This window comes from Falco rusticolus, chromosome Z (assembly GCF_015220075.1).
Source record: "Falco rusticolus isolate bFalRus1 chromosome Z, bFalRus1.pri, whole genome shotgun sequence".
NCBI lineage: Eukaryota > Metazoa > Chordata > Aves > Falconiformes > Falconidae > Falco > Falco rusticolus.
In genome coordinates this window covers 34296192-34323852 of record NC_051210.1, presented here as the reverse complement: position 1 = coordinate 34323852, position 27661 = coordinate 34296192, and the positions used below count along the sequence as shown (strand labels likewise).

General features: G+C 37.9%; 1 protein-coding gene across 2 annotated transcripts in view; it reads right to left on the bottom strand.

The window, feature by feature from the left end:
* The window catches only part of MEGF10 (multiple EGF like domains 10), a 109941-nt gene that overhangs the window by 23012 nt on the left and 59268 nt on the right, over window positions 1-27661 (bottom strand). For both annotated transcript variants that reach the window (XM_037374372.1, XM_037374373.1), the window contains exons 9-16: window positions 27282-27494; window positions 21180-21354; window positions 20215-20335; window positions 17742-17905; window positions 14334-14436; window positions 4436-4582; window positions 1522-1656; window positions 1025-1153 (exon numbers count right to left, since the gene is read on the bottom strand). In XM_037374372.1, the coding sequence (XP_037230269.1) occupies window positions 1025-1153; window positions 1522-1656; window positions 4436-4582; window positions 14334-14436; window positions 17742-17905; window positions 20215-20335; window positions 21180-21354; window positions 27282-27494 (1187 nt within the window). The remainder of the gene's footprint in view (window positions 1-1024; window positions 1154-1521; window positions 1657-4435; window positions 4583-14333; window positions 14437-17741; window positions 17906-20214; window positions 20336-21179; window positions 21355-27281; window positions 27495-27661) is intronic.

Genomic DNA, 27661 nt, shown 5'->3' with positions numbered 1-27661 from the left:
TTTCTTTCCTGTCATTGGTAATTTGCATAGACCCAGCAAGGCATCTGGAGAAAGCCTTATTATTTACTAAAATAACTCTATGAAACATAATAAAATCAGGGCCTAGCCCTTCCCATTTTTAAGTCTGTAACAAAGTCTTCACTGAGTTTATTGTACCAAAACAATACTCAGTGAGGTAGAATGACACTAAAAATGTGCATTGTGAAACATTTATAAAAGAAAAAAAGAGAAATATCCACCAAAAAGTTGTAAGCACTTAAAAAAAGTTATAGTGAAAAATTTCTTAACAAAATGTTCAAATGTTTAACAAGAATAAGGATGGTCTTGCAGCCAAAGCACTAACTTGCATCTGAGAAAATCTTGGCTTTGTTCTGAGCCTTGCCAGTTGCTCTCTATGCAATTGTAGTAAGAAAAAAATCCCCTGTATTTCAGTGCCTCAGCTCCTGATTTGTAAAATAATACCTTTGTTATTCATGACTGTCCTGAAGCCCTGGTACATTCACAACACTAGTGTGATAAAACTAAATAATTACACACAAGCAAACAACAGATCAAGAACCCTCTTTGCAATGCAAGATTCATCAACTCACAGACTTTTTCATGTTGGAAGAGACCTCTAGCATCACTTAGTTCAGCATCCTACTCAAAGGATCTTCAATGACAATAATTTCACAGCCTTTTCCAGGCTGGAGACTTCAGAGACACTCTGGACAGTTGCTATGCTTGACCACTTTCACAGTAATTTTATTTTTCTTTTCTCTAGTAAAAGTCACTCTTGCTGCAACCTGTGCGCATTGCCTCTTGTCTTTTCACAGTGCATTTCTGAAACAAGTCTGACCCAGCTTCTCTACAACTCCTCTTTGGACAGTGGAAGACTGGGAATTGATCCCTTCTAGGAACTCTTCATTACATACCATAAGGTCCTCATTTCTGACTTAATGTTTCTTTACCAAAAGGTAGAGAATTTAAATAGCTGAACCCTGATTAATGGTTGTAAAAATGAATAAAAAAAGTGGATACTTACGCTGAGAGCAGTCACTACCGATCCAGCCAGGGTAGCACTGACAGGATCTATCAATAGGATTACACGTTCCATTATTGGTGCAGGTGCATATTCCAATGCAGTTCTTGCCAAATCTGCCACTGGGACACACTAAGAACATATTGTCAGAATTAGAATTCCTTAGCAATCAGAAGAAGATTGTATTTTCTTTATTTCAAGAGAAAGCAACTGATGTTTGGATCAAGAAGCATATTGCTTAGTATAAAGTAAGGCATTATAAATTCTGGTAAGCCCATTATACACATTCATTATACAAATCATACAAATAAGAATACAGTGGGTTTCATACTTAAGGATCAGATGTTTAAGCAACTTAAACCTGCTTAAGATTCCTAATTTATAAACTGCACACACTAACCCTGAAATTATTTCTGATTTTATAGTTTCCAAGTGATGGAATGTAAATGATTACAGTGCTTGGTCTCTGGATCCCACAGAGTCTTTATTACAACTTGTACCTTCATTACAGAGGGCTCCTGTAAATCCAGGTAAACAGTCACATAAGCCGGTAATATGGTGGCAGGGACCACTACTGTGTACACACTGGGGGCACGTCTGGCTGCAGCGGTGTCCATAAAACCCAGGGGAACAAACTGGAATCAGAAAGAACAAACTGTCACTGCTTCCTGCACCTTCTATACAGCCATGAACTACTCTTCAGTGCACTTGTTCCTGATGTTGAATTAGCTCTGTTTTCTTTCTTTTTTTTTTTTTCTTCCAGTAGTGATTGTCATTATTAATACAATTCAATGCTTTACACTCATGAAAGGAGATCCGCTTGTTTTCCTCAAGGGTTTAATATATTCTGGTTAGTAATGACTTAGTTGACATTCTATTACTTGTGAGACCACACTGTACTTGGGTTATGTTTGAAATGCATATATACTTCATATATTATACATATTTGGCTATACATTATATGTCCTCTACAATATGAACATATTTTAAAGCATATTTGAAGAAAAGTAATTAAAAACCCCAGAGTGAATAGTTTTATCTGTGGATGAGTAATCTTAGACTTTGACTTCTTATGTGCTTCCCGACTTGGAATACAAATAGCCATTACTTCACAGACAAGAACGTAAATGTTTTCTAGTCATCCTTTTGTTTAGGTATTCACCGTACTCATTACATGATACAGACATCTATGCATCACCTAATATTTAGAGAACCTGAGACAAGAAATGCAGAGTTGTCCACTTAATACTTATGCTAAAGTCCCTAGTTTCTTAAAAAAAAAAGGGGGGGGAATGCTGTAACATAAAATCTCTTGCTCTTTTGGCATTTATTTCCTGATACGTTAGAATATTAGGTAATGCACCAAGAGAAATACCTGTTGCACAGCAGCAATTAACACTGACAAAAACTAACTCGGAATCTTTTCAATATTTTAATTTCATTCAAGATTCAGACTTTTAATTACACGCTTGATACGAGTTATGTGGCCAAATCTCTAGAGAGATTAACTTTTCCAAGTGAAACAGTGCCAAAAGGTCTTCCTGTTTACTGAAAGGCACTTTCTGACTGGGATCCAAATTATTCGTGTGACCTTTGTCTTCTTGGCCTCCAGACTGTGCATCAGAGAGGGGCACTGAGAGCCACTGGACTGGAAGCCTCTTCTCCAGGTTATAGGCACAGTTCCAAAACATAGGGAACATTTTTACATGTAGTGTTACACTTAGTCTGCCTTTGGATTAACTGATTAACTGCAAGGCCTTTAGAGATGAGATAGTGAGAATAATTACTGCACTTAGTTAGAAATGCTTAAGGAACACTAATGCCATACTAATGTGGGATTTAGTAGTGCCATAGGCAATCACATTCTTCAGCTTGAAATCTTGCTGTTCCCAGACTGTTAGGACTTTGCCCTCCTCTGGTTCTCCTACCTTCTAGTAATCATTTCATGTCATCTCCTGCCTTTTAAGCCTCTTGGAGGATGTAGTAGCATCTCTGCTTGGCCCTACTCCACCTGCTTTTGTACCTGGCTTCTGGGACACTTCTGAAAACAGGGCTACCCTCCAAGGGCAGAGGACTCACATTTCTCTTCTCTGAACACCTTTCCCTCACAGCTTGAACAACTCAAGCTGAAGATGGCTAGACTGCTGGTGAACTCAGACAAATCTTCTTGGGAGGCTAGATATTTTGCACATCATCCTATTTTTGCCTCCCTGTTTCTGGTATGATTTGCCTCAGTTCATCTGTAACTCTTCTTGTGACATTTAAACTTTAGAGAGACAAATTTTTCAAATGCAGCTATGGCTACCTATGATATCTTCTACTGACTGTGAGGCCCTGTACTGGTTCTCTTCATGGAAGCTGGTATGGGGCTATGTTTCGGATTTGTGCTGGAAACGTGCTGCTAACACAGGGATGTTCAGTCACTGCTGAGCAGCGCTTACACAGAGTCAGGGCCTTTTCTGCCCCTCGCCCCACCCCACCAGCGAGCGGGCTGGGGGTGCACAGGAACCTGGGAGGGGACACAGCCGGGACAGCTGACCCCAACTGATAGTCCATACTGTATGACACCACAATCAGCATACACAGTTGGGGGAAGAAGAAGGAAGAGAGGGAGGGACATTCAGAGTGATAGTGTTTGTCTTCCCAAGTCACTGTTAGACGTGACGGAGCCCTGTTCTCCTGGAGATGGCTGAACACCTGCCTGCCGATGGAAGTGGTGAATGAATTCCTTGTTTTGTTTTGCTTGTGCATGTGGCTTTTGCTTTACTTATTAAGCTGTCTCCATCTCAACCCATGAGTTTTCTCACTTTTACCCTTCCACTTCTAACCCCATCCCACAGGAGGGGGAGCGAGCGAGTGGCCACATGGTGCTCAGTTGCCAGATGGGGCTGAACTACAACAGGCCTGATCCCACTAGCCACTCTTTGCTGCTTCAAAGTAAGTGCTAAAAAAGTAGTAATTAAGCCAATGATTGCTACCGGACAACAGGCAGCTAAGGATTCTAGCTTCTAAAACTCATGCATGTTTTATTTGCCTACCAAAATACGTATTACAAAATTCATGTTCATCAATCACATTTGGAAATGCTTTCCTTTAGAATGGAATCCCCTACTAAATTCATTTCTTAGAAAGTCACGTGCACAATAATGTCATGGCACAGACAGTGAAAAAATGTAAAGTTGTACCATGACAAGAAGAGCACTACTAGCTGGAAACATCTACTAATTCCAGATAACAACTCACTTCTGTATATTCACACATTTTGACAAAACGTTCAACCAAGGAGTGTTTCATAGTACTTCATACTACAATTAACAAAGCATCATGGTGTTAGATCATATGTATTCAACGATCAATCAATGATTCAATGCATTAAAAAATCAAGAGATTTTAAAGCATTTATCTTGTTCTTACTTCTCTGACAAGTGGTGCCTCTGTATCCTGGTGCACACTCACAGATTCCATCATCTGGAGAGCAGGATGCTCCATTTTTGCAGTAACAAGACAATGAGCAATTTGGACCCCACTGTCCCTCAGCACACACGCTGTCACAGTGGATGCCTGCAACATAAATAAACAAAACTGTCAGCCTTTGCAAAGAACTCTTATGCATAGTTAGGTTAAACCGTTGGTCCTCAGAGGTCCTCAGAGGACCCATTTTAAAACACAGCTCACAAAACCTGTTTATGAAAGTATCACTAATATCTGGAACATAGAACAAGAACATGGTAAACTTGCATCTCTGTTCCTGCCTTCCCCCCAAAACAGTGAATTTCTTTTGTATTCTAGTTTTAACGATATGTACATGAAGGCTGATCCTGAGCTCTGTAGTAGGGAAGCACTTCTGCAGATTTACATGGAAGATAAGAGCTCCATGGGATGCTACCTCCAGGCTTCCTGCCTGCCGATATTTTAAGATCTCCAAAGATGAATGCAAACCTCTCAATAGCATAAAGAGTTCCATAATTTTCCAAGTCCTTTACACATACAAAATTTTAAAAAGGTCTTTTATTCCTCTCACTTTCACTGCTGGTATCAATAGAGAGAACTGAAAGAAGAAATTAATTTAAATGCAGCAAAATAATGGCTTTTGCCTTCTCCATAACGGCTGTTTCAAAAGAGCAAAAGCTTATTTTCAAATTTTATGTTGGAGAAATGCATGACAAAAGGTATTGCAGAAACTTTTCCTTCTGAATGTAAAAATTCTTAAGGTCTGACATAATTTTCTGTAATAATGGGGCACAGGACATGGAATGATTTCTAATTAGTGGTGAGCTGATTACTGCTCAGTCTCATACCAAATGGAAAAATGTAGAGCACACAAAAGGTTTCCAAACACACCATGTGAGCATTCCAAAATGCTTAGCTGCAACAGTGTTAAGGATGCTGGTCAGTCAGTGCTTTGTCTAACCATTTTGGCATAAAATTGATTACAGAGGCCACAACCTGAACCCTGTGCATAAATCACAATACAAACCACTAATTTTAATCATCCAATCATGGGATGTTGTTTTTCTTTGCAATGCAGCAACATTAATTATAACTTTCCTGTTTGTTTTTTCCACTATCTGCTTTTAAATAGCATGCTGCATGTTAAATGCCAGCAGGCACCACTGTGGAACTCAGACCATATTGTGTCTACAGTACTTTGCATTAACAATTAAGTATTATGGTAGTGCCTCTACTGAATGAAGCCCTTTGCTACGGGAAAAGTGGACTGAATCCAACCACAAGCATGTCTTGCTTTGTAAGTATTTCCAGCAAAATATGACACAGGCTTACTAGTTGCCAGAGTCCTAAAAAAGTAAAACAGTTTCACGTGTGACAAGAAAATAATCTTTTTAACTTTGAAGAACAAAACTTACTGTTCTTCACAATACTGAAAAATAATTACACTGTTTACTGATAGACCAGACTCAGAGGTGATTGACTCCTCAACCACCACAGCCTGTGCTTTGTAAATCTGTGTATATTCAAAGACTAACTCTCTAATCAGAGGAAAGGTAAAACTCCAGACTCTCACAATGTTTGTTTCTCTGCAAGACAATCAACAGATAGAATAATCAAATATGTTTCAGCAGACTGCACCAACTAATGCCAGCAAGAAAGAAAACACTTGTCTTTCAGAATCTAGATGCTAACTAGCAGCAGACAGTACATGGGGCACCTAAAAGCCCCAATTGTTCAATGATCATTGATTAATACTGACCTAAAACAAACTGTCAGAAAATGAAAGGCTTCTTATATTCTTACTTTTTCTTTATTGCCTGCATTGGCAATGTCATTCTCCTATCTTTATCTACATTTGAGAGGCAGTGTAGACTTGCTTCTCAGTAGCCTGGGTCAATTTTTTCATTAACTACCTATTTGTGGATAAATAGATAAAAGAGAGTGGTTTGATTTTGAGAGATGCTGATGTACATGAGCAGGATGAGACCACAGCATATTTTTTTTGAAACAAGACCACTTATTTCAGCTGCATAAGACTGCTCTGCTTGAGGTTCCCAAATTTGAGAACTCAGGTTTGTAAGTCTGTGAAAGCACAAGCAGACACATGCAGAGCATTTCAGCATTAAGCCTGACATTCTCTTCACATGTTATCTGTCATATCATACATAGCTTCATTCAGTGAACCCTGCTAGAGAAAAGACATGTTTCACGGAGTCTTAATGGGTTTCAGTGGTGTTCGGTACACAATGGTCACTATTAACAAGTCAGCGGTTGCCAAGAGTTACCATAGTGCATTATCTGAGATTATGTAGACCAGTGACATACAATAACACCAGGCTCAATTATATTATCTTGATCTGTGCACAGAGGATGCTTTATGACAGCATGGTGTCAAAGGGTGATACTGGGTACACTGGGATGTAAAAGACAAGGGGCCCTGTGCTGCATAGAGTCATGATACTTAAAAAAGCCAACAACTACCATTAAAAAAGGAAGAAGTTCCTCCAGTGCACATCAGGGAAAATGATCCATTAGGGTAACGGAAAAAATTAGCTTTTCTTTCCCACTTCCACCCCTTATGAGGAGGCAGTCAGGTGAAGAATATCCCTCTACTTAGCCAAGAAACAGCGTATCCTAAATACCACTGAATAATAATTATGACAATATATTGAGAGAGTGCTGAACATTACTTCTGTCTCACTGTAAAAGGAATTTTATTACATAGTCATTATTAATCATAAGCAAAACCAATTTCACTCCTTTGTGTGTCAAGAATGAATGTAGCAATGCAGAAACACTAATTTAATGATTTATTGCATCTCTACTTATAAAAGTAGTTTAAAGTCTCATTCACTCACTGTTAGGTAAGTTCACAAGGCACTTAAAAATGAGAAACTGAGTTTCACATCTTATAGCTGTAAAAATCAAATATGTTTATTTTTGAGAAAATTTAGAAATATTAAAATGACTAAAAAATAAAAAGACATTTTCAGACTGATGTTTCATATGAAATTTCAGCAAAGCAAGCTACTTTTTGTAGAAAAACTAGAAATTAGTGAGGAAAAAGAAACATTTTTACTAGAACTTACAAAGCAAGATTAGGCTTAGCTTTTACAACAGTCGTATCAACAGTGTACTGGCTTACGATTGCCACAATTTCAAGTGAATATTAATCTTTTATGCAATAAAATTGTTTTTTGTAAGTTTTCACATTGATTTTGATACTGATAAGGATATCTGTGAGGAAATGTTTTCGCCAGAGCTATGGACAAAGAGCTCTTTGATGGCCTTCACGAGTTGCTAGGCAATAGCTGAATGGTCATGATAAACTTCAGCTAAGCTGCTCTGAAGAAATGCTCATGCATTTAATGCCCAGTGCTTTATGCTGGGGGCCTCACATCTAAATCAGCATTCCACCAGCATTTGTAATTGCATGAATGAAGTAAATAATTATTTAGAGATACCAGTGTTTCTGCCCATGCTAGCAGAGTGTTTAGATACTCCCTATGCTATACTTTTAAGTTGAGACTCCATGGTCCAGCCAAGTCAGATCAACAGAGAGCTAATTTGTTTTAGCACTCAAAGGGGAAAAAATCTACCAATTATTTCTTACAATCTTCCCAGGCAAATTTATTACTGGACTAAGTGCAATTTTCCATCTTAGGAGTCCATTAATCTGATTAAAAGTTATCAAAACTTTAAAAAAAACCTATTTTTTTCATATAGAATATGTATTTGCTATACAACCTATCTCCATGACTCATGGAACTTTCCAGTATAGTCTCATAGAATTAAAACCTCTTTGTATATTGGTATACTTCCTATATGTCAGAGCTAAATAGAGCATACAACAGCTTAAACCAGACAAGGATCAAGTCCTCAAAACTGGGGGAAATGTTGGTGTCATTAAAGCTAATGATACATTTCCATCATGGTCCAAGATCTCAACCTTCATATTTGAGAGAAACAAACACTTGATCATTACTGTTCAAGGACGCTGAGACTCACTGTGAGAATTGCTTCCCTACTTCTCTGTCAAATGATGGATGAGCAGCCTAAAGAAAGGGGAGAAAGAGCACAGAGAAGAGGTGAAAACTTCATAGGCACTATTCAGAAGTACTCTTATTGTCTTTAAGGGAAGAGAAGTACGCTGCTCCCTAACTGAAGATATCCAGAAGACTCAAAGTAAGGAGCTAATTGAACGTATCAAAGATTTTTCTCTAGGAATTCAGACCGCTGCTTCTTCACTGCAGCAGCAGGAGAGTTTGTGCCCATGAGTTTTGGTAGGAAGCCAGCTGCAAAAGCTTGTCAAAAAAACCAGCCCTGTATCAGAATTTGAGGACAAAAATCAGCATCTGCAAATTTTAGTGGCAGGATCACTTTTGAGATATCCCTGGTATCCTTCTGAAGGCCATACTGTTGCTACATACTGTTATCCACTCCAGTGGTGCTCTGCTTTTCATTTACTTCTTTTAGGTAGCCACAAGAAAGTACTACTTCTCCTTTTCTTATCTTCTTGATAGGCAGAAAATAAATTTACTTAATCTACTGATTTAAAGTTCTTCTTCTAAAAGGGTGGTATATCTTCCACATAAAGGACCACCACAACACACAGGCAATAAAGATACAGACACGGTGAAGTCCAGACATAGGGGCAGGCCAAACCTCTTATTGAAGAATTCATCTTCCTAAGATTGGTAAGTAAATAATACTGCTTATCACGACACAGTGCCCACATATGATATCATTTTGCAGTACACTGCATATCCATCACAATGGGACCTTGTGCTTCAGGAGCCATGGGGAAATTGGACAAGGTGGAGGTAGCCCATGTTCTTGCAGGAGGTTCTCAGCTTGGGTGCATTGGCGTGCCAGCACCATGCACGCCACTCCAGCAGCGGCTCGTTTCGCAGTCTTAAGATGAGGAAGATCATTGACAGTACTTTTATGCCTTTTTTCTTCTATGTAGCAGGGGGAAAATATACGCACACATTAAAAGCTAAGGAGCAAGGGAGAGTTCTAGTTGACACTTCCCAGGGGACCTGGTTATTTGCATCAGCAGGGCAGGTGTCAGATGACAGTTCTCCCTGTTATAATCCAGCAACAAATGTGCCTCTTAGAAATAATGTCAGGAGCACATGGAAAGACACAGCACTTCCTCACAGAAACAACACATCTGGTGATGGGCAATCTGACTAGTGTCAGCAGGTGTCCGGCACAGCAAAAAGTCACCAACACCCTATCTGCTGTAGCATATGGATGAATACTATGCATGCTGGTAAAATGTAGGCTGATATTACTGCATCTGTCTTTTCCAAAAACCAACGCTATTGTTTTGGTACAGATAGCAGACTAGTGGTATTTCATAATCCCTGGCACTGCATAACCTTTAAATTGATTTTAAAAATAACAAATGTTGTATCAGTATGACAGGACATTTCTTCACAAACAGAAAGGTCCAGCAGAACCGCACTCAAGAAAGCACAAAAGTGATGTGTTATCCTAACACCCACATTACCATAATACAGTAATAAACAAACTCTGAAGAAAAACCTCTGCCCTTTTTACAATGCTTTAATGTGAAATCTCAGTTTGCAAGAATATGAATTCTCTAATCTTTTAGGTAATTTGGAAAAATCGTATTTTGACAGCTGCTTGCAGAACAGATAAGATTAAGGGATGAAATGAACAGTTACTGTGGTGCTTGCTGGGTTGTGGTCACTGAAAGAAGCAGTAGAGGTGGCTCTTTAATGGAAGTTAACAAACTTTTGGTATAAATCATTAGGAGAATTAATTATCATCACCTACTAGGAGAGTACATTTTCTGCACCTTTCTTCTGCTTTCTATTTTAATGGTTCTTACTTTTTTCCACTGTCTAGTTATTGCACTCCCTTCCAATGAAGAAAAGTTATTTATAAGATACAGTGAAAATGTCAAGGGATGAGAGCGTTTGGGGCAGACATCATCCTCTGCGTGGGCAGATGTTTCTCTTTTGTGCCATCCTGTCATGTGGCTCCTGGAACATGATGGAATGGTCAGATTGCCAGGAAAAAAACATCACCCTTAACTCTTGCTTTTCTATGCAGAATTAAGCTGCTGTATAGGGAGCACTTGGTGTACACTACAGAGCAGGTAGGATTTCTAACAGGAGTCCTATAAACAAAGTCACTTTTAAGATGAAAAATCTAAGTATAATCCTACGAAACAGAATTTAAATTAAAAAAAGAAAATATGAATTAAAACAGAACCTCATTAAAACCATTTTTAATTATTTTGTGACTTTTGTAACAGGTCATGACAATGCAATAGTTAATAACTGAACTTACATTTTCATTCATAACTAGGACTTACAGAGTAAAAGATAATACATTGGGCACGTTAAAAACAAAACAAAACAAAACCCCTACATTAAAACCCTAAACTATATAATATCTTATTGTTGACCCAATGTCAGCTGCAGCTGTATTTTGAGACTAAAACACAGTAGCATGTTAACCAGGCTGCCCTTCAGTACATGACAACAGCACTTGTGCCCACTTCAGCAGCTCATAGTTCCCTCACTACCCAAGGGAGCATGCACTGTACGGGGCCAGTGACACCACCACCCCCACCCCCCCGGCCAGCATGTTTCCTGTTCCCCAGCATTATGGTACAACTATGTCATCCAGCAAGGGAAAAATCTTCCACTCTTTATTTATTTCTGCAAAGTTATACGAACTACTCCCTCTGATGAAACTCCCTGGGGAACATGTAGACAACTGCTCTGTTCACAAGGCTGAGAAAAATACTACATTTAAAGTATTTGTCTGGAAACGTCAGATAAATTTGGGAGCATCAAAACATTTGGGGAACTTTACTTTGGATCCATCAATTTATTCTTGTTGGAAAAGAAAAAAAGACTCACAAGTTCACATTTTTAAGCTTCCTCGAATGTATTTACTTTTTAATACTACCCTCCCAATGGTTATTAAACAACTAAATCCTTCATTTGGGTTAGATAAGTATTAGACTGATCCAAAATAAATTGCTCCCTCTCTCTCTCTTTTTTTTTGGTAAGTAATACTAAGCACCAAGAACTAGTAAGTCTGATGGTTACTTCAACAAATTTAACAGAAAAAATCTAAGCTGTTCTAATATAATTTGTTGCATTTTAGTACCTTTGTATGTTTTCACAAATCCTCCATCTGCTTGTCCACCTATTATGCATGCAAATATGTATACAACCTCCCTTCTTAATCCTACAATCTAATGCTATCTCTGCAATGTAACATTACAGTACAGCTATTTGGGAACCTGCTTCTAAAGTATTCTTTCCATTTTTTTAATCATTCTAAATATAAGTATCTACACAAAGACCAGATTCCTCATAGGCATTGCTCTAACATGTGAAGTGTAGGAGGAGGATTTTTTCAGACACTGAGTATAAAGCAAACTATGCCATTTATGTTCTGTTGTGTGTCTGGACATCACCAACATGTTGAAACTAGTCTGTTACACACACTGTTGTAATGACATCATCCAGGGACAGATGCTCAATTTTATCTTTCTGGTGAAATCTTTTTCCTTTCCAAATATGAACATGAAATCAGATTTCACTAAAGGCAAAAATATTGTCTCCTTCTCAATACCTGAGCTCAAGCACAATCAAGCTTCATGCTGTTCTTGAAGGCTTTGTCATGTCCCAGGCTAGTTTTATCACACTGGCTATGTAATTTTTATAATCTGTCATGAAAAGTTGCTAGATCTTTAGTATGGCCTTTCAAAACTACCTATTTTAATCTGGTTTCATTCATTAATGTACTTTTGGTTTCTCATGATTTCCCTTGATTTTAGAAAACTCACAAGCTGTAGTTTGAGCAGTACATCTGGAACTTTTGAACGGCTCTACTCCCTACACCATGGTTGCTCAAGATCAGCACCCGTTCACATGTTTTTTTAATATGGCTATTTGCTTAATAAATTTAAAAATTTAAGAAATTGTATTTTGAGCAGATCCAAATATAAGTTTGACAAAGTGTGCCCAAACACACACATTCACAATTACCTGAAGCTACCTGAAAGTAAGAACAGTCATCAAAGGCCATTAACATCATAACAGCATAATCACAGATTAGTGTCTCACAAAACAGTAATAGATCGCATAATGCTAGTAGTATTTTTTCATAATTGGCTCAATTAATTTTTATTATTTTTCCACGCTTGTGGCAGTCATTTCCCAGAGGTATCTCAGTGGCTGATGGTAAGTCACACTGCAGCCTGGGGGAACAGAATGAAATCAGCAAACTCCTGGCTCAGCTAGGTGAGTGCTAGCTCTGGAAGCTTCCATCTTTCACACTGAAAAGATGACAGTAGGGAGACTCAGCAGTGAGAGGGGCTCACTCAAAGAACTTGGCAGAAGCCTAACATACGGACAATTTGCACAAATAATAAATGGCTTGGTCTTTCAAAGCAAAGCAGGAGCTCTTCCTGCCCATGTCTGTTATCCCCTACAGACTTCCACTTCCTATCTCTCAATAATCATAAAAGTCATGTTCAGAACAGAAAAGTAGAAAAAATACTAGGTAAGCTGTAAACAACTGCAACTAATCAACCTGAACTGCAGACATAGAGTATTACCTACTTTGAACAAAATGCCTGTGATCCATCTCCAGAGCTAGAAAATAAAAGCACATAAAAATCTAAGTTGGTGAAAAAACTCAGTAAAGACTGGATCTGGGGGAGTCACAAGCTCTACACAAACTTTTGTGAGCACAATGATTTGCTAAACTTGTCAAATAAATGACTTGCTGCAGATTGTCTGCTCACCTCCACCTACTTCATATGGAAGCACCAGAGAAAAAAAAATATATATAATACATCATGAACCTGTACAAGTCAATTAGGAAAAATACTAATTTATAAATGAGTGAATGGATAATAAATAATACTGTTATATCTGAAATCTCAAGAAAGAAATAATCCTTTCTTTTCACAACAGAAACATGCTTTGTTCATTAAAGGCATGTTTTTCATGCTAATTCTAATTATTAAATGGAAGGAGTCCATACAGACAGGCAACATGTAATCTGACCCTTGCAACACTACAGTACCACAGTGAGACACCAAGTCCAAAACACTCTGAGATGCAAACTTATAGTGCTAATTAAACTGTATTGAAGATGGAACAGTCTTCCCTACACTTAGAGCTTAGAAATCTACATGAGAACTAAAACTACATTCCAGAGATAAAAGATAGCTTGCCCTTTGTCATAGTTTTATCACGTTTTCAAAAAAACTTGTTTTCCATAAACAAGAGTGCAACAACAGTCAAACACAAAGTTTGATGAATAATTAAAAAGATATATTTCTTAAAACAAGATTGAAAATGCTGGAGAAATTTTGTGAAAAAAGTGCAACAATTTTCATACAGAAAAAAGTATGTGCAGATAAACTTATTTTCTTCAAAAGTTTGAGAAACTCAAATGGCAGCAGAGCTTCTGCATGACTTACCCTCTTTATGGCTGCCTAAGGCAAAGTTTTCTGAGTGCTTGGATGTGGTGCTTTACCTACCAAAGCTGCCAGCACAGCCTTGAATATTTACAGTTATTTGCCACTTTCACAAGGAATCGTATTATGGAGGCACCCAAGTTTTAAGATTTCCCCTTCTGTTCCCAGTTTTCTGCACATCCCATGCTTCACAAAGTTTCCACAGTTGTGACTCACAGAAGGGACACAGCAGCCACAGAACTGGACCTTTTCTCTTTCCAACCCCACATACTCTCCTCAACCCCACATGCTCTTCTAAGCACAAAACTGAAAGTCAACACCAAGTACCACCACAATGGAAACTCTCTTTGTCCTTCATGACGGTCTCTTTTGTACCTGACCATCCTGGTAGACAGCGACAGTAACCCGTGGTGGGATGACAACCGTCTGCGTGGCTGCAGTCACAGCGTTCAGCACAATCCATACCATATGTGCCGTCCTGTGGCAACAACAACAACAACAAAAAACAGCTATGAGATGACGACAACTGGGAGTTAAGAGGAGAACAAGTTCTGGTCAGTACTGCCTCAAAAAGCAACCACAGACCTCTTCTGAACCCATGATCTACTTTCTTAATATAAAACATCTCTGCATTTTGGGAGATCTTAGTCTCCTACATTTTCATCCTTTCATTTAAGAGGGGAAGATAAACAATTAATTATATTCTCTTGAAAAACCCCAGACTAATGGACCTGGGGACAGTGATTCAGAACACAGTAACATAGACTATCAGAGGCTACAAGGAAAGTGTTCATGTAGCAGCCCTCTAATTTCCTTTACAGCTGAATTCCTACTCCAGGACCTGGGGGTCCCTTGATGGGAAAGCAATTCAGTCTCCTTTCTACCTCAGACCCTGAGCTCTCTGAGCTCTCTGTGTATTGCTCAAAAAGGATAACACATAAAGCCACAAAAAGCTTTCTAAAAAAAAGCAGTAAAACATTGGATTAAAATATATCTTCAGTGGGAAGTTTACTGCACAACAATGCAAACTGCATAACTTTCTTTTGATTAAGTCCTTCCCTCTGCACTACAGCATACACTGTGTCAAAAGGGAAGCTCTTTGACTATGAGACAGTACACAAAACAAAATTATTTTTTGACTATGCAACATTTTTGTTGCAAAGTGTCTCAAATGAGAGACTAAAATTACAAGTTGAACAACCCTCTTTGTGTATTCAGCTGTGCCAAAAAAGCACAGCTGATTTTCATGCAACTGCATCAAAACATTTGAATTTGCCTTTTCTGCTTCTTTCGTAGAAGGTGCCACATATATTTAGGGGTTATTCCATACAAAATCAATCTGAGAAACTAAAACATCTTTACAATTGCATTCTCAAAACAAGGCAAAGTACAACAGTAAATTGATCTGACAGAAAAAGTGTCAAAACCAAATTAAAAAACATGGAAAAAAGACAGTATAATCTAAGGTAATACTTCTGGGAAGTAGTAAAAAAAGGAAGAAGTAAAAAAAGTTAAAAAAACCACATCAGGTTTAAATCTCAATCATTTAAATTTGAGGCTAAAAATTTGTCTTAATCACATTAAAAATCAGAATGAAATCTATATGAAAATTCACCAGTTATTCTTCAATGTTTGTGCCTACATTTCTACTGAGTTCCACCAGATTTAGCTATTCAGTTCCATCTTTCAAGTCTCAAGTAGAACAAAATCTTACATTACTTGAGTATAAGGAGCCTTTTGCTTATCTCAAAAATACATTTTTATATCCAGAAAAAGAAAAGATTAAGTATTTCCTTTGCATATGATCAGGTTTGGAAAGAGTAAATCCTCAAATATGTTGTGGAAAAGCGGTATTTTTAGTCTGCTGTGTATTTGGACAGAAGTTCAAATCGGTCAAATTGCAGTAACAATCCGGGCAGTGATATTAATTTTCTGAAACTATTGAAACAAACTGAAATACACTGGACACAACAACTGGACACTGGCAGGGAGTGGTGGAATCACCATCCCCGGGGGTATTTAAAAACCACGTAGATGTGGTGCTTTAGCAACAGGGTTTAGTGGTGGACTCAGCAGCCCTGTGTTAAAGGTTGGACTTGATGATCTTAAAGGTGTTTTCCAACCTAAATGATTCTATGATTTGAATTAGTTTTCTGTTTATTCTCCTGCTCTGGAATTTTGAGGCAGAATATGAATTTGAAATATGTAAATTTTATGGCCATCATTTGACACAGACAGAGAGAGAGAACAAGACAACGAGCATGGGCATGCTAAATTATCTGATGTAGAAATACTAACACGCATTCTTTTGCTAAATTTGGAGCAGTGAAGGAAATGCCATGAAACTATAACTATCTTTTTTAATAAGTTAGTTTTGGAAGAGCTAATGGAGCTTGGAAGATCTCATCATCCTTCAGAAATAGACACTAAGTGATAAACAAAGCTCCTTTAGAAAAATTTAGTCTTCTGATGGAGATGCGTTATTGGAAACACTGCATAAACGTGTGCAGATAGTACACTGATTAGCTTTCCAGAGTATTTAGGAATTTGCTTGCCACTTCACTGACTATATTAGCGTAAGCTATAACTCATCTTAAAACCAAAACTAACTCCCCAAAAATAACTTCTGAGTATTCTGAGAGCAGATCAACAGAACAAATTTTCATTCAAAACAGAGGTGTAGTTTCCAGTCTTACGTTGTAGTTCAGCTACTGCTATAATTTCATTGCTCAGCAGAGCTAGTCCAAACTGACAGAAGCTTGAACATGATATAGGAGGGGAATTTACAACCTTTATGTTCAGTTCAGGTGATTCCTTTACAATTATATTAAAACAACAACCTGCTATGCAGATAGTATTGCACAGTGAAAGTATTGTGGAGAGAAGGAAAATGGAGAGAAGTTTATTAAAAAAATTAAGTTTGTTAATAATTTTCCAGGAAGTTGAAGTCCATCATTTGAAAAAATGGACTCTGGAAAACCCCATTTTTCATATATTTCATTTTTTGCATATGAAAGGTAACTGAAACCGAAATTACATAATAAAACAAATCAGTTCTGAATTTTACCATGTTTAGAATTTTGAAATTATATATTGTTATGGTGTCCCCAAACTACAGATTACAAGGTGGAAATTAATTGATGAGGAGTGTGCCTTTGTCAACACAATGATTTCTAATTATGCAGTTCTCAAAGTCTGGGAGGCAGTGGAAGTCAAAACCCTGGCAGAAATACAAAGACTGTCATGGGACTGGGTAACAAGAGTGCCTTCTCATGTCTGACTGAGAACGAATGACAGTTCTTCATTCATACTGTACTATAGATACAAGATAATTTAATTTAAACTGTGTTGTTAGATATGGAATTTATTTTTGGCCCCTTTTTTCTTTCATCTTTTTTTTTTTTTTAAAGTAATTTAACAGAAGCAGTTTGGATAGCATTTGATGCTGATAGACATGGAAAAAATGGATTCTGTGTTTTTCAACAAATTCTAAAGGATCTGCTGGAAAGTTTCAGGTCCACCCTTAAAAGTGTGAAAGCAGAAAAAGTGTTCTTATGGGCATTTTCATTTTGTGTAGTCATTTTCTGTGTTATCTGGTGTACTGCGCAGCAGAGTTCTTCCAGAAGAATTGTTGGTACATGTGTCTAATCTTGAACCCAGTCATATATAGGCTTGTGCAGTGCTCCTTAGGGACTTGTCCCCATGAAGTCAGAAGAATGACAGAAGCATCCACCTGCCCTATATTATCCTACAGTGCAAAAATCAGTGAAATTATTAAACTACCTGGCAAGGGAGTTCACATTTTTCTCCTCTCCAGCCTGGGGCACAGGTACAGGTTCCATCCAGAGCATTGCAAGCTCCTCCGTTAAGACACTGGCAAGTTAAGTTACAGCCAAGTCCCCAGGTACCACTGGGACAATTTATTGAGCAATCTACACCATGCCAACCTGCCAAAAATAAGAATTAAAGTAACAAATTAATCAGTTTTTTGTCCATTCCTAAGAACGTTTCACTCCGCCCAACATGTGGCCTCTCTTGGAGATGTGCAGTAGCAGGGTAACATTAACTACAGGCAAGTTATCAGCAGTTTCAGCTGCAGAATTGTCCAGGTTTGAACAAAGGTGCTCAAGGGCACCTTGTAACATCTGTGCACAGCACACGTTTTCAGATGGGTGCCAACACACAAAAGCAATTGATGGGAGATCTGGAATGAAAACAGAGACACCTTGAAATTTCACTGAGGAGCACTAAACTATACTGAACATTTTAAGGCATAGCCTGAAAAAAATTAGGAATATTTTCCCCAGACTTAAGCTGCTGCTTTCATAATATATGGTTTTAACAGAAATCTTCAACACACAAAAAAAGAGAAAACATGAAGAATTGTTCAAGTTGGATTTCTCCAAGGATATGTAAAAGACCTTTTAGATGATTTCTGTACTTCTCTCCAAATACAAAAAAGCATGAAATAGACAATGGTTCTAAAATGCAGCATTCATCACTGATGATGCCTGATAGCAATGATTCACAGACTCACACTGGACAAACAGAAATGTACATAGATTTTAAAAACTGCAACCACCTATTGGATGCAAGAGAAACAGCATGAGACAGTCATACATTATCATCAGTAATGACACAAGCCAAGTTTCTAATTTTATACATTGTTTACAGTAAGTGAAGGGAAAAATAATTCCGCACTGAGCCTAATCAATAGACTATGCAAAACACATGTACTGAAATGAAGCTGCCTCGTGCCCTGGATTGGTAACTTCAAATTTAGGGGTCATTTCAGGAAAAAATGTTATACTACATTAGCTAGAAAACTAAGACAGTTTCTCCCAAATGTTGTTCCAAGATTTATAAATTTCCTTCATTACATTACAAGTATCAGGGTTGAGTTTAATTTCATTTGCTGTCCTTTTTCATCATAGCATGACTAAAACTGCACAATGCACAAGAAGATAGGATTATGCATGGTTTACAGAATATTTTTTCTTCTCACCACCTAGCTACTTAGCAGTAGCTACTTTGCTACTTCTAACAGAGTTAAATCAGCTCCATTATCTCTGGCAAGAGTAGAAGCTGGAAACTCTCCACATGTGCTACACAACTGGTTTAATTGTATCAGTCCCTGACAAATTTTGTGGCTGTTTATCTAGGTAACTAACACTCCTCCCCTTCTCAACCTTTGAGGATTTTTACCAGAACATTTTCAAATGGGGTGTCTATAACACGGGCTAGGCATGGGATTTGCTTGGGAGCATTCAGCAGCTTGCCCTTCCCTTCTCAGCAATCCAGCATCACAGCTGAGGGACACTGAACTTTAAATGCTGAAAAACAGAACAGATGTATTGCAAGAGAGCATCCTTAAGTAAAGTTTAGTAGCATATTTTGGGTAGAACAGGAATATCATGTAGGCCTGCAGACCTTTATATGGGAAAAGATACAAAGATCTCTTTCTGCTAGCAGAACCAGTGCTAGAGGACATCTGAGATACGGTTCTTCCAGGCAAAGGCATGTGCTACTGGGAAAGGCAGAGGTGGGCAGGTACATACAGTTTCTCTCAGAAGTGCACTGGCCATCAAAATTACTGTTGGGAGGAGAGAGCCAAGCAGAGGGGTCAGGGAATGTGAGTCCACCTGCACTAATACTGGGACATTCAGCAAGTTTCTTGTGGAAGAAGGGAACAGTAAAGGACACAGGCTGGAAAGGGGGTTAGGCAATGTTTTGTCAGGGAATTGATGAGGAATAGAGCATTCAAATATAAATAATGCCAGTAGATACCAACATCAGTGCTAAACTGGCCGGAAGAAGTCTGTGATGATTAAAGGGGTGAGGGTGGCAGCCAGAGGTGGTGGCCACCCAGCCTGAGGGGAGACAGGGCTATGTACTTTGACTAGGAAGGCTGACATCAGATAAATTGCATACCAGTAGTCCTTCTAGCAGACCACGGCACTACCACAAGAGACAAGTGGTGGCCCATTTCAGGGTAAACACTAGTAATTCACCCAGCCACAGTACCCAGCCCACTGAGAACTGCCTCAAAGAAACACGAACACAAGGTATGCACACTCTTATGTGAGCAGATGTTTTCCTCATTTTCACCTCCCAGAGCAGCAGAAGCATAAAGTATTTTGTGATACGGCCTTCAAGGTGGTCTGCTTTTTATTGTTTCTTTCTTCTTCTCTACTTCAAAAACAAAATTTCATTTTATGATTACAGAAAAAGAAAATTAATCTTAAGAGAAGCTTACCTGCTTTGCAAGTACAAGAACCATCCACTGGTGAACAGATGGCTTCATTTTTGCAGTTGCACATGGATGAACAGTTTACTCCGTATGTCCCCAGAAGACAAGGAGTACCACAAGCAGCACCCTGAATTACACAAAAATAGAGTCTAAAAACTCTTTGATGAGATTCAGACAATACAACTAATAAATGACCTACACTGACTCAGATACTACAAAAGCCAGAAAACATAGAGCCCATGACTGTCCTAGGTTGGCACTAAGCTATCCTGAATTTAAGGGAGAGGGAGTCCTTCATCCTTCTTAAAGTCTACAGTAATCACTGGTTTTCTATTAGTTGCTGTGAGAGCTCAGGTCACATACATAACAGCACTTGGTTAGATCAATGGACATATTTTCAGTAATAAAGAAGCCCTTTATGAAACCAAAACACAGTAAGACAGCAGGTTAATGGAAAATAATATGGATATGTAAAATATATTTAAGAATTATTTGACTGAAGTTTTCACTGTTATTATTCCTAGAAAAAGTCATACTGTAAAACGTTTTTTATGTTAGATTATCATCCAATGCACAGGTAACAGCAAATGTACGCAAAAGCTGCAGAATAATCTGCCCTGAAATGCAAAAACAAATGTCTTTGTCTAGAGTTTCTCCAGATGGAGCATGAGGAGTTGATGTACAAGATAATGACTGGAACTTATCATTCTTCCCTTTATTTACACCTCAACAGCACACACTCATCTTATAAGACACATCACTTTTCTTTCTTAAAATGGCTTCATTTCAGTACTAAGAACCAATCACAAATTTGGCCTTCTCAGGGTCTTGCAACACACCCAGTGATACCTAAATATCTTTGCTTCTCTTTTACCATGGTGGGGAAAGGACACTCTGGCATCTTGAAGAATTTTGCACTTAACTAAAGGCAGTAGAGTCAAAAAAGGACTGTGAAAGTAAGACTTATTTACCTTAAATCCAGGGGCACAGGTGCATTTTCCAGTCACACTATCGCAGTCAGCACCGTTTTGGCAGCTGCAGATCTGCTGACATGACTCACCATAGAATCCCGGGGAACATGTCTCATTGCAGTAGAGTCCAGACCAGCCGGGCTTGCAGGAGCATTCCCCAGACATAGGGTGACAGCTGCCAGGAGGGGATGAAAGGATAAATAACTCAGGACTAAACATGACATCGTTTGTTTTTTTTTTCCCAGAGAACAAAATGCTGTTATAGATAGGTTGTATAAAAGATCTTGCATGCTATGTGTAGGGATGGTTATACTCCCCAGACCACAAAGCAAAGGGTTCTGTATATGTATATACAAATGCATTCCAATTAAGACAAGAAATGTAACATCATATGACATATGATTCTATGATATAGGCATTTGGGGAGGACATGGAAAGAAAAGAAGAGGTATCAGTCTTCCATAGCTAGTTGAAAATAAACTATCTGAAACAAAGTTTTTACCATAAAATAGATATCCACGGTTACAAAGATTAAGGTGATGAAACCATTAAATTCCCCAAAATGTATTGTTAGGGTTGCACTCCAAATATAATAGGATCATTTCCATAACAGTGCCCAAACTCAGCAGCATATTGTCTGAGAAATACGATGCTTTGGTAAAATAGCATGGCATAATAACACAGCACAAAATGGGTAGCATGCATGCTCTTTTCTTTAAATAGCTGGTTGAAAAGAGGATAACTGGCATCTTTCTGGGAATGAAACAAAATCATTTGCATTGGGCAGAAGTCAGATACACCATCATAGTGACCTTTTGCAGACTATCTCCCCTATGTTGGCCATACCTGGTGGCAGACCAGCTGTCTCTACCTGGAACAGCAGTTTCATTGAAGGGCCAGTCAGACAGCTGTTGCCTCAGAACAAATGGACATCATCAGCTGTGCAAAGATATATGTGCTGGAAAAGTGTACACAATGGGGTACTCTGTAGCACTCTGGCAGACAAAGCACTCACTTAATTCTCACCAAAGGAAAGCCTTAATATCCAAATCCAATATATTTACAATGGGAAGACTGTTTAAATATTTTTTTGCCACTGATTGAAGTTCATTTAAATGTGCTGGAAAAAAAATATGCCTTTGTCCAGGCACATTAAATGACCCATGACAAGAGCCTGATTTTGCAAGATTTGCTGACTCCTTGTGGGGGGGTATGTTTGAAACCGAGCATTTGAAACTTTGAAAAAATACGTACTGCATTTTTAGGTACCATAACATAAGTAATGACAATATTCTTTGAAAAAGTTGAAACACAACAAGGGAATGCAGTATTATTTGAAAATGCTCTTGGACTCACTGTTGTTAAACTTAGATTCTCCTGTTGCCAAACACAACCAATTGACAACACTCTGCTGATCAAGGAAAGTATGAATTACAAAGGTTCAAATGTTATTACGCATTCTGGTCTCTATATCTTATTGCATACAGTATGACATCATAAGAATTTGGGGGTCTTGTAGATATTAAAATCTCTTTAACAATATTAAGCTAGTTTACATAAAGTGAGAGGAAAGGTCTTTTCAACTAAATGATATATTCAGAAATGTTTCAAAACTCACGGTGTTCATAGTCAATAGTCCTAGTTATTTGTTCAGTTATAAGCATACCTGCCACAAAATAAGCTGAAATAGAGCTATTGTCATATAGAGTACATGAAAATTATGAAAACACATGATGCAGCAACATAATCAGATTTGTTGCCTGTTCCTAACTTCCTGTAGGCACCCACTGGAATTTTGGATCAAATTCCCATGTTTCTTATCAGTGGAAGAATACAGGGTAGCAGATATTAAAAAATGTTTCAATCCACAACTGAATAGTCATTAGGATACGAATTAGAATATATTTACAACATAAAATTAGTAGTGCTGTCATTTTAAGACCTAAATCCCAGTGTTTTTGTTGTTGGATGTTTTTTTCCTTTCAGGGGAGGGGGAGAACACACGCATGAGCAAGCATTGGCTATGAAGCAGAAGCATTGATATTCTGTGCCCCCCAGTGAGTGTTACTAAGGCATACTTGCACATATATTGATTGACACCAAAATTAGTATTCCGTAATTTGTAATTAGATGTAGGAAGCTGGAGCACTTCTGAGGCTTTTTGATGGGTTCTCATGCAGTTAGCTTAATTAGCAATAAGATTTATATATTAAGATAGAGAAATAAGCAGGTGTTGAGAGATATTGCCAGTACATCTGCTTTTATTCCTGGTCTTTTGTTCACACTTTCTGGAAATACAACTATACTCTGTATTCTGTACAGACACCAAAAATATACTTGTGGGTAGTTGATACTACTTATTTGAAGGTCTTAAATGAGCTTAATGATTTTAATATGATTTAAAGAGGTGTTTCATGATCACAATATCCACAATAAATTTTGTAGCACCCTATACAATAAAAAATTTCCATGAAAAACTCTTGTATATGTATGTACAAATCCATTATAAAAATGCAAAATTGCAAGATGCCATCATCTTGACTTCAAAACTAAAACCATACTGTATGAACTAAGCTTGTATCACACCATAAAATTCCACTCAACCCTATATATGTATCTCAGAAAAAGTACAAGACAAAAGAAACCCCATTAGAGCTCACATCATGAGTAAACCCTAATTCCAGCCTTAACTATACCAAATCAGTTGGTGATACAGAATGACCCCAGCTGATCTTACCTACAGGTGTGAAGCAGTGGTGGATGATCACCAGAAAGAGCTTACAAAAACAAAACAAAACAAAACAAAACAAAAAACTAACAACAGGGACATCTCAGATTTAGCTTGGATATCAACCTGAAACCAGTGCATATGCTGTAACACAGGTCTGACAAATATCCTTTGTAAACCTCCTAGATAAATATGCAGCTACAGACTGCCCTCTTTACATTTTCTGAATGATCATCATGCGTCACTTGAGTAAAGGCATGACAAAATCCAGTCTAAAAGTTTAGGCTAGAAGAACATTCCTGTGCAAAATGAAGTGACAATGTTAATGAAGGCAGATTAAGGTCTGACAAGTTTTTGTAAACCCCACAGGCTGTGGATAGAAGTGGCAGGGACACATGGGTCTGCTCATATCAGCTCACAGCGCTGCTGTTGTACCACACTAAGGAAACATGTTTTATGTGGTCTTAGTCTTAGTCAGCTAGCACTCACTCTAGTTTTTTTCTTGACTACCAAATAAAAAGAGAAAAATTGAGTGTCACCTAGTCACAGAGAACAGAGGTCTGTGTCTGATTTCCACTCTAGCTCAAATCCTTTTATGTACATCAAAGGTATCATAGAGAAGAACCATTTGTGAAAATACTCTTGGCACAAGAGGGTTGTTACCTGCTGCTGTCCTCCGGACCCCTCAAAAAGATTAAAATCTCTCACTTATATCTATATCTAGCCCTTCACAAAGCATTCAATAAAGGCTGCTGATACAACTAAGAACAAGGATGGGCTTGCCTTTCAGCCCCAGGAGCTGCCATCAATCAATAGCAGCAGTGAAATCCCTGTAGATTAGCCTACCCAAAATGCAAATTACAATTTATTGCCAAAGCTGGTTTGATGCCATTTCCTCAATCAAAAAACAGTAATAGAAATATGTATACATTTTTAAACTAAGATATACCATGTTTTTTCGTATTTGAAGAAAATGGCTAGATACATACTTGTATACTGCAACTTATGTACACATATTTTACAGCAATATTTTTTGGTGCTAAGTACTTTTTTAACTAAACTTTAGTTCATTTCCATATCTATGAATACTCAGAATGTTAAGTAATAACCTGGGGCTCTGAGCCTAGCAACAGCTCCTCCTCAAGGATATCTAAACTAGTGGTCATACCCAGATGAAAAATCTTTCATGTTACCAAGGCCCCTCAAAGTCCTAACAGAATTCTAGACCTACAGACACATGAAGTGTATTTGAAGAAGGAACTGCACCCCCTTTTTCATGCCCTGGGATCACTGGTTGTTACATTGCTGCTAAATGGGTTAGTGCTATAAAGAACCTTTGGCTACAGCCAGCCCAAACAGCACTCGTGGTAGGGCAAGTAAGGAATAAGGCCCGGATGTGCTTAAAAAGTTGTCTTCTGGCTGACTGATATTTAGTGAGAGATGAAGACTGCCAGACACCACAGACTTCTCAAAAGATTCTTAAAAGTGTAAAGTGTCTGCAAGGAGCTTTGTCTTCTATACTATTAAACACACACCCTTTGATTTCTGTTATTTGGTGGTCTTAATGACTAGGAGGAAGGAACCTATATATGAAAAATACACTTGTGAAGTCATGAAAATCTTTGTTTAACTCATGGATCATTATGCCCTTGCAAATATGCTCCTGTACCTACAGGGCTGTTATAAGTGCCTTTTGATTTGTCATACAGATGGGGAAATGTTCAAAAAAAGACAAGGCATATGCTGCTGTTTACGTGAACATTTGTGATCTGATTTGACCACAAGCTGTCTTCCAGCGGCATAAATGAAGGAACAGCTGTTTGAACATGAATCAGAAGTAATCCCTGTAGTATCAGAAATACTATACAGTGTAATGCATTCCTGTCAAACAAGTCTGCAGACAAATTTTCAGGAAAGCAGCTAACCATAATTCTTAATACAATAGTATTCAGTCTACTACCATAATTTGAGAACTAGATAGGTCAGCATTATGGTGCCATTTATTCTTGAATGCATTGCTCAAAGAATGAATTGCTTGATTTTATGTTAAAAGCTCTTGTGTTTTTTCAAAACACATTTCAAGTAAATGGGATCAACAGAAGTGCAAGCACAGAACTGTAAAAACATATGAATGGAAAGGGAAAACAATTCAGTTTGCTGTCACATGGTTTGTCAATGAAAGGTATGTTGAACAACTCAGACAATCCCCAAAGTAATTTTTCACAGAGGCCTAAAAGAATAGTTATTTCCATGTATGTGCTTGAGTGCTTTAACATCACTGCTAAATTCTAACTAAAGGCTTTTGTTTTATTTATGAGGAAAAGTGCAACTTATATACAACATACAGCAGCATTCTATGTGACAATCAACAGTTTCCACAAATTTCTTCCAGAGCTGTTTTCAACAGCAATAATTTAGATTATGGTCACAAACCTTATCTAAGGTACTGTGATTAATAATGCATTTAAGTATAAGTGAATGCACACTGAACAAAGTATTTAATCAAAAAACCCTGTGTTTTGTAACAAGAGAAAGCTGTCCAGAATTGTTCTACAAATATGTTGGCTTGCCTCGACTGACATCTGACGTTCCTCCCTCACAGCTGAAAGTTTGTCTCCAAATAGCTAGATTTTTCATAACAATATGCTGAAACACTGCAAAATCCCCAAAGAGAAACAAAACTCAAAATATAGGAGTCATTATGCCTGAATAAGGAGAGATGGTAAAAGGTAAGCCAGTAGGAAAGCTATTTTCATTTGACTTCCAGGGATCAGATTTTACCTGCTTTCTAGAAAAAATCACTTGAGTAACAACAAAAAAAATATGTATTTCTGACACCCAGACTTACAATTGGTAAAGCTTCAAAAATTTTGTATTAAAATAGTCACCTACAGCAATTCTTATACACGTATACAGAAAGAGAGAGAGAAATGGACTCTACTTTCATGCCCTACTCCTAAGATTATACATCCATTGATTTTAATTCAGTTATTTCTCACTTACAGTACACCAGAATATGCAAGGGATGTATGACATCTACTGATTTTATATGGTGAACAATACAATATTTATTCATGCAGTAAGTACAGACAAAGGTCACGCTTTGTCTTAACATTTATTTCAAGGGTCAGAGACCAAATAGGGTGGTGAATATTAAGATGAAATATAGCTGCAAGCACTAAACTGCAGACACTCCTTTGGGTGGCTATTTTCTTTCTTGATGTTTAGAGAACACCGAATACTCTTACAAGTCTTTAGTTGCTTCAGTTGGCATGCAAGTACTAGAGCACTCAGGAAATATTTATTTTAAGGGTTTTTTTAATTTCTATATTCTATATAGAAAAAGAAAACGGGCTAAAGAGTGCAAAGCCTACCTCCAGGTATTGGGCATGTGGCAGGGACATTTTTTATCACACTTGAGACCATAAATTCCTTCAGGGCAAAGCCTTGTTTCACAGTGCTCTCCAGTGTATCCCGGTTCACAGAGACAGGCACCACTAATATGGTAACATTTCCCACCATTCAAACACTTGCAGGTCTCAGCACACTGCACTCCGTAAGTGCCCACTGGACACTCATCTTGACATCTGTGAGAAATACAAACAAAAATTAGTTTTATTGCCCATAAACTACAACTTCTGGAGTTTTAAGGCAAATACTGTTTTATGAGGAATCTTACACTGGTCTAAAATGCCTCTTAAGTAGAGCAGGAATTTATGTAACTTCATATTTAAAAGTGCCTGTTTCTCTGGTT